We start from the raw sequence: 7,868 nt of genomic DNA on the forward strand, positions 1-7,868 counted from the left end.
AAAGAAAAAGCTATTAAAGACTAAGTGAGTCATATTTTCAAGTAGTGGGTCAATTTGAAGTAATGAATGTGATTTAATGTGCCAAAGAAACTATGTTCATGACACCAGATAAGCTTAAAATCATAACTAGCTCAATTCAAGCCTAGTTGATAAAATTAATCATTAAACCCCTCAATTTGTTCTTTTCCTTTTTGTTCATTGTCCATCTCTTCCCTATAGAAATAATCAAAGCATCGATATAATTTTTACCATATTCCTTATAAGGCCATTCAATGTCACAGCCTAACCAAAGCATATAGTCACTTTAAGCATATCCAACTACAGCTAAATTTTCAGATACTCGATATATCTTACATCAGAAATCACCTCCTATAACTGCACATCTTACCAACATCTCAAAGTTTTAAGTTCTGACAATTTAACAATTGAAAAAAAAATAGTAAGTGCTTTAACAAATTACCTAAAATATCACCTGTTTAAATTTTGAGACAATTTTAAACTACCAAAGTTGATTAAAATATTAAAAATCATTCCTTGATTAAAAACTAAAACAGAGTTTTCTAGATATAGAAACTCAACCACAAAACTTTAACAAATATGAGGGCAAAAAGACAAAAGAAAGATACTCATTTTAAGAACTAAAACTTAGAGTTTATATAGGTGTAAAGACTAAAAGAAAACACGTGCAAATATAGGGTTCAAATTATTAAACCTAATGAATATAACTATAAAGAGGAAGTGAGAAAGAGGTTGAGACGGTGTTCACTTCTGAATGCAACATTGTACAAGATAAGTAACTTACTCCAAAAATTGCCAAGTGGCATAAACCTTAATCATAGGTTTGTAGCTTTCTTCATCAATAAATTAACAACATATAAACTTAGGTAAGTGACAATTGTGCAAAACTTCTTTAACCTCTAACTCTGTCACAGTTGCATTGACCAATTGAGCCCAAATACCATATGAATTCTGTGAAAATGGTATGCAGAAAGGTACTGGTAGCCAAAGGGCAAACCAGAATTTCAGCTTCGGTTCAGTGATTATTGTGTTGATGTGGAATTTCCACCAATAACCCAATACTGCTTAACAGCAATCAGAACTTTCTCAGGAACAAGAGGACCGTCCTCATGATCAACCATTTTAGTATCCCATCTCATTCCTCCAACTATTTTCTTTACCTTAATTAACACATCCACTTCATCACGGAATATGACAGCTCCTTCTGGTCGCAGAATCCGGTCCATCTCCAAAAGAATATCTTCTGCATTGCATCTGCATTTGATTCTCACACACATGATTGAGGCACAGGAAATGTACACACAATTGCTATAAGCAAAGTCAACTAAATAACTAGTGTTTCTGCTAATGGTATGCCAAGTCCAAATATCTCAACCTCAAAATTACAAGATATACTCTATAGGACATGATTATATTACAACAATATCACACAGTTAACAGGTACTTCTTCATGAGTCCTATTTTAGACTTCCAATACAATTTACACGCCCAAAAATCTATTACTGAATGAAACAAAAAGACAGAAATATGATATCATCTAAACTATAATCACAAGCTAAGCAGGCCACAGATAAGGATTAACACGTGACTGCAGTTTCAATTATAAGTTAACAAGTTGAATAGTGATAGAAGAAAACTTACTTATCCTTGTACAGACTAAAGAGACCAGGAGCATGAATGAGGTCATATGTTCGTGGATATGTGGAAAAGGCTTCGCACCTGGGTGAAAAAGGAACCGAAGAAAGATCTTTAACAAAACTGACTGCTAAAAATTCACAAACTATGGTTAATCACAATTCAATACAAAAAAAGCACATGATATAGCATCAGCAAACAACTTCACATGATATTATATTACACCTATGAAAATAGTCATAAAATGTATTTCAATAATTCAGATTAAGAGCAGACACGAATAAAATGGGATAAACTTATGAAACCATACCAATCATGATAGATGCCAATTAGTCCTCGTTCATATATCACACCAAGTGTATTTGTCTCAGCTATAGTAGGCACAACATTCATGACCCATAACTTTGAAGAATGGATAGCAGCAGCAAAACTACCCAATCCGGCATTCATATCCATAATATTACGGTACCTTCCCGAGTCCAACAGTCTATTAGTTTTCTTGTAAGCATTTACATGCTTTTTCCACATTTTGTTGTCATCCTGGTATGTCTCGGAGGAAACTCCAGGAACTGAGCCACTTGCAATTCTTGGAGGAATGGCATAAAGCCTGCTTGGAAATGGTTTGAGATTCCCACCAGAAACTTCAGGACTTGGAGTAATGCAGGCCTCCATTTTCTTATACCTATAGCCACAGAACAAAGCCATTCCAACTCAGTACACCACTTAATTTCAGGACAAAGTTAAGCAGTGCTCACATTTAAAGGACAGAACTATGTATAAATATCAGCTTTTTATCCCATCAATTTAGGTTTATGCATAAACGTACATGTATGTTTGTTGTCATGACTGGTAGAAAAAAGTAAAGGCAATATCAACACTAAACCATTAAAATTTAAATTATAAAACTAAAAAATGAGGCAAACATACCAGACGTCATCGGCATCTGAGGACTTGCAAAATTCCACACTGTCATCATCTTGTCTCCTCTGACATGATTCAGAGTCTACAACCTTTTGCCAAATGGCTATTTCAGCCTTCTCCGACCTCTTCACCCAGCAAAGTTTCTTAGCAATCTCTTCAATCTTACTTTGTTCTTTCTCGAGGTCTTCCTTAGGTCTCTGCCAGGCTTTGTAGTTAACCTTCCAATTGATTGGAGGACCCGAGAGCACCCAATAACCACCAGGTCTTAGAACACGATCAACTTCCATCATATATATCCCATCTGCAAATGAATAGCCCAAAATGCAGTTTTAAACAGTTAGTAACACAAATAAAACAATGCAAGTTCAAAAATCAATCAGAAGCAGGAGAAACAAGAATGGGAAAGCAGGGCCAGTGGTTTCTTATTTACAAGTAGATTATTTATAAGAAGATAGTATTTAATGTGAAGTTCTTACTATTTGCTCCCCACGGTATCAAACAGCGAGAACAATGAGCCATGTCAAAGGCTCTAGATGGATAGGGCAACTTTATGCTCCCCAAAACGCCAATGACAGCAGGGACACCTCTTTCAAGAGCAAACTGAACTTGTGCTTCATGATTATCCCTTGGTGCAAACGACATGGCAATAACATTTCTACTCCAAAGATATGCACCCCAGCTGGCAACCTGAGCAAACAACCTGACATAAGAATACATAGCCAAAAAGTAATAATGCAGGCATGCAGCTATAAAATTAAAATGTACAAGAACAGCCAAGGAGATTTTACAAAATTCATCAGGAATTTGAGATGAAAAATATACCCCACAACCGGTGTCTAGCGCTGTCCTCACTGTCCCATTAGTTATAGGTATCACAGACGCAATTTGATTAATATATTTATCAGCACCTTGAGGAAACTGTGTTCCACCACCAGGAAACTTGAACACATTTCCCTCATATTGGATCCAATTCTGAATAGCCTTCTCTACTGTAAGGCTCTTGTAGGGAGCATTAGCAAATGGAACATAGTCACGGCTCTTTGGCCAAGGAAATGGTGTAACATACCCCTTGGGTGCAGGGATCATACACTTTAACTTCTCTTCCTCTGTGGGGCAGTGTCTCTCTCTATAGATCATGTTTTCTCTAGGAAAGGTCATGGCACGCTTTTGATGCTGACAGGGAGTGTAATCAGTATAGCGAGCAGCACATGGTTTAAATGCCTTAGGCTTTGATTCTGCTTCATCAATTTCACCAACTTCTCCACCATGGTGGGAGTCAAAACTTAAATTTGGAACTATATCACATTCGGCATTAGTCTTAGTAATTTCCAAAGCTATGCTATCTCCCTTTCCAAAACCACTTCTCTGCCACGCTCCTAATATATAGAAGAAACAGCACAGACCAACTACTATGACGATCTGTACAGAGCTTCTAGTCCTACCATCAGCTGAACTTGTTTTGGCCATTTAGAACCTGAAAAGGATCAATTCTTATTCAGAACTGCAATACCAAGGCTGTAATCCACAACAACCACTCAAGATCTAGCATAAAAATCTCATGTCAAAATTAGATAACTTTTGCTTCTAATGAAGAAAACAGACACGTTGCAAGTTTATGATGCAATCATACAGAAAAAAAAAAATCCAACTATTGATCATCAACTCATCGGTTATCACTTAACTAGCATTGAGGGTAAGAAACTTCCAATCACACCAATCAACAAAACCAAGCCACTTTCAATCACTACCCTGAAGAAATTATTAACTAGTCAGTAATACAGTTGTTAAAAAAGAAAATAAGAGAGTTTAAAAGTGAACTCCAGATCTGTTCAACAGTGTGAAGCTTAAGCTCTGTAAGTTTCACTTGTTTGTCTTGGCTCTCCAATAAGGAAATAGAAGAATTTACACAACACCCACAACAAGACCAACATAAAAGAAAACAACATACAGACATCTTAACTAACCCAGAAGGCGAAAGAAACACCAACTCCTGTAGTGAAGGAAACCACCAAATTAAGAGCTATACATGAATACCCACGAAAGCAAAGTAAACAAAAACAACTTCAGCTACATAATAAAGCATAAAAGACTCAACCTTGGATCCCAAAAAGAAAGAATGAGAATTCAAAACGACAAGGACAATAAGTAGAAGAAAGGAAGAAAAAGTAGCTGATAGAAGTTAAGATCTCTTACTGAGCATATGAAAATGGGGAAGAGCAGTAGTTTGGAGATCTGGGATTCCAAAGAGAGAAGAGTAAAAGAACAAGGAAAAATTTGAGAAATGTTTTCTTTTTCTAAGCAATCAAACAAAACAATGAATTTCGTACATGCTACACAGAAGAAAGAGTGGGAAAGAGAGAGCAATAAAAACCTACCACGGCTAGAAATGCTATATTAGTTTTAGTATAAACTTAAAACATATGACTATACAAAAGTGGACCTTTGTGAATTCTGGTGAAGATGTTTTAGTATTTTGTAAACTTGGAGATAACTTATTACATGCAGTCAAAAACCAACATACAAGGAAAAATGGGAAAATTATAAAGATAAAGCTACCAATCCCTTCTCTGTCATCTGCTGCTAAATTATGAGATTGTGTACACTTTTACTTTATTTCATTTTATATTTTTCTTTTTCAGTGATTATTAGTAAATCCTACCCACCAATCCCTTATCCTTCTGTGATTCCTCTGAAGATTGGTACATGTAAAGTTTAGGATATATCTTAAATATTAAATAATAAGAAATAAACAGGGAATAAGTAAATTCATCTTGCAAGAGTTCGTTAAAAAATAAATAAAAAGTAGTTGAAAGTTGGAAATAGTTAAATTAATTTATTAAACTAAAATTGGTAGATAAATTTAATTACTAAACAATACAATTATGTGATCTGTTTTTAATTGTACTTTATGGACAAAAAAATACCTTTAGATCATTATATTTAAGTGTTTTAATTCATTTTACTCTCTTATAATTATTATTTTTTTTTTGTAATCAAAGATTTGAAATAATATAATAATTAAAGTATATAATTTTAAAATAAAGGAGATAGCAAATAAAAAAAAAGAGGTTTTTCAGTTTTTTTTAGTTAAACAATCAAATGGAAAATTTTAACTTTGCAGTTATTTTAATTAAATTGTGTGTAGTCGGATATTTGTTTAACATTATGTTTTTACTTAATTTTTTTATGATTTTTTCTTATTTAATTTTCATGAAAAAGTATTAAAATATTTTAAAATATTTTGTATTAAATATATTAGTTGCATCTAGGGTGAATTTAATTTCATTTTGATTTTACTTGTTTGAGTTAAAATATTTATCTTCAAATATTATTTAAAATTAATTAATTTTTAAAAATTATTCTTTGAATAACTTTATCTCCTCTTAAAAGAATATTATTATTGCATGTATTGGAAAGTGTAGAAAATTTGCAGTCTCTTAGTAACATGACCAAATTATCATTAAATATGTTTTACTTGATGAAATAGTTCAGTAGATATTCATGGACAGCTATAATTGGTGTGTGCTTGAAATATTGGGTGTGTTTTTGTTTCCTCTTCTTTGTTTTATGCACTGTCTTGATCAAAATAATATAAGAGTATAGTAATTGATTTTTAATGTAAGTTTAATAAAAAAGGGTAATTTTATTGGTCCCAAAGCTTGATATGTTATTTCTCAACAATTAAACTTCTTGGAGTGATTAAATACCATGCAAAACTTTAAAATGTTGTTCCAAATGTAAAAATGTTGTACTATGATTTTGTTTGTGAAGTGTGTCGACATTATCTTAGATGCATCAAGTATAATTTATTAAAAATAAATACAAATATTTAACTAGTAAAATCTATATAAAATATAAAAAATCAACAAATTTATTTTATGGTTTATATTTGATAAAGTGACTAGCATTAGTTTAAAAATATTTAATAACAAAAGCACTAAAGTTGTTATTTTGGACAAAAATGTTTTTTTTGTTATGTATGTGTACTGACCTAATCCTAGGTTTAGTTTCCAAATTAAGAAATTAAAATCTTAACAGTTAGTTGAAGTATAGTATAAGAGACAAGTGTGATGCAATAGGTTCAGAAATCGAGGTTGTATATATTTATTTATTGACAGGAGAGTACCAGGTATAGAATACTTTATCCTACCACAATAAAACAAGCATTTATTACAAATTAAATTTTATTTAATCTAAAAAAGAATAAGATCGGGCTATAATTTTAGGATAAATTTTGCATAGAAAATTATCAAAATGATATGTCATAGCAATTATTATATGAGTAGTGTTAGTCCAAGATTAACTTATTTTCACATTTTAATTATTTTGTCATAAAGAATTATATTGGCAACCAATCTAGAAATAACTTTTTTTCTCTCTTCAAGTTTTTTTTTATTTAATATTTTTTCTTTATTGATTACAATATTTGTAAGATGTTTTGGAAAATAATTTTATTTGTACTATGACTTAGGGTTTAAGTAGCCACCGACAGAAGATGAAAGTGTGAAAGGAAAGTGAAATGATAATATTCTATGGTAAAACGACAAAAGCACAGATTTGTGTGTGAGAGGGCCATTGCTTCAATTATTTATTCCATATTTTTTATTCTTATCTATATAAAGAATTGTTTTTATTTACTCACAAAGTCCCAATTCATCTTCTATAGAACAAAAGGAAATAATAGTGTAATGACAACGTTCAGATTAGGTGTGTTAGCGGATACTGGTAAAATATATTATTTTACCTCAGGACTAATAGATATTATGTGTGCATATTTTTTTCATAATAATAAAAAATTATCCATATAATGAAAAAAAAAATGTATATAAATATTATTTTGGTAAAATATACTTATCAAAACATAAAAATAATTTTGTAATGTAATATGGATAACAATGTTTTAATTTTTATTAATTGTTATAAACATTGAATAAAAAGTATTTCGATTATTTTTATGGGTGGTTATAAATAATTTTTAATTTAGATTATGTATAAAACTCACCTGTAGGCCTTCTGTATTTTTTTTCTTGGGTTTCTTTTTCTTTTATCTTCATAACTTTATGTCTCTCTTCTTTCTCAATTTTCATCCCTAATTTTTTTTTAAAATTAAATTACATCATGGTGAAATTGAGAAGTAAAATATTTGTTTGTCAAACAAAGATATACATTATCCGTTTCTATTTTTTGTTAATACTATTACACATATGATTTGTATATAAAAACCTTAGTTTAGTTTTCAATGATATAATGGAGATATGATTTCATGTTGTTTCTTATGTTTAGTTCTTTTTCTC

General features: G+C 31.4%; 1 protein-coding gene across 4 annotated transcripts; it reads right to left on the bottom strand.

The window, feature by feature from the left end:
- Positions 1 to 739: 739 nt before the first annotated feature.
- Positions 740 to 5,083, bottom strand: LOC108321396 (probable methyltransferase PMT2). Of its 4 annotated transcripts, none has more exons than XM_017553149.2 (7): positions 4,950 to 5,083; positions 3,397 to 4,048; positions 3,051 to 3,261; positions 2,581 to 2,875; positions 1,964 to 2,335; positions 1,660 to 1,737; positions 740 to 1,272 (listed from the first exon to the last, which is right to left on the bottom strand). In XM_017553149.2, the coding sequence occupies exons 2-7, from the start codon at positions 4,039 to 4,041 to the stop codon at positions 1,041 to 1,043; spliced, it is 1,833 nt and encodes a 610-aa protein (XP_017408638.1). In that variant the 5' UTR covers positions 4,042 to 4,048; positions 4,950 to 5,083; the 3' UTR covers positions 740 to 1,040. The 4 variants fall into 4 exon arrangements, with proteins under 4 accessions (XP_017408638.1, XP_017408635.1, XP_052734988.1 ...); XM_017553146.2 differs by lacking the exon at positions 4,950 to 5,083 and adding an exon at positions 4,768 to 4,935; XM_052879028.1 differs by lacking the exon at positions 4,950 to 5,083 and adding an exon at positions 4,539 to 4,559.
- Between the last annotated feature and the right edge of the window lie 2,785 nt (positions 5,084 to 7,868).

The sequence above is a fragment of the Vigna angularis genome, chromosome 1, assembly GCF_016808095.1.
Source record: "Vigna angularis cultivar LongXiaoDou No.4 chromosome 1, ASM1680809v1, whole genome shotgun sequence".
Lineage (NCBI taxonomy): Eukaryota > Viridiplantae > Streptophyta > Magnoliopsida > Fabales > Fabaceae > Vigna > Vigna angularis.

Excerpts from the sequence above, each read along its gene's own strand:
- LOC108321396 (XM_017553149.2), bottom strand. The coding sequence starts at position 4,041 with ATGGCCAAAACAAGTTCAGCTGATGGTAGGACTAGAAGCTCTGTACAG. Across the intron at positions 2,876-3,050 it reads GATACCGTGGGGAGCAAATA|ATGGGATATATATGATGGAA; the intron begins GTAAGAACTTCA and ends ATTCATTTGCAG. Across the intron at positions 2,336-2,580 it reads TCAGATGCCGATGACGTCTG|GTATAAGAAAATGGAGGCCT; the intron begins GTATGTTTGCCT and ends CTGTGGCTATAG.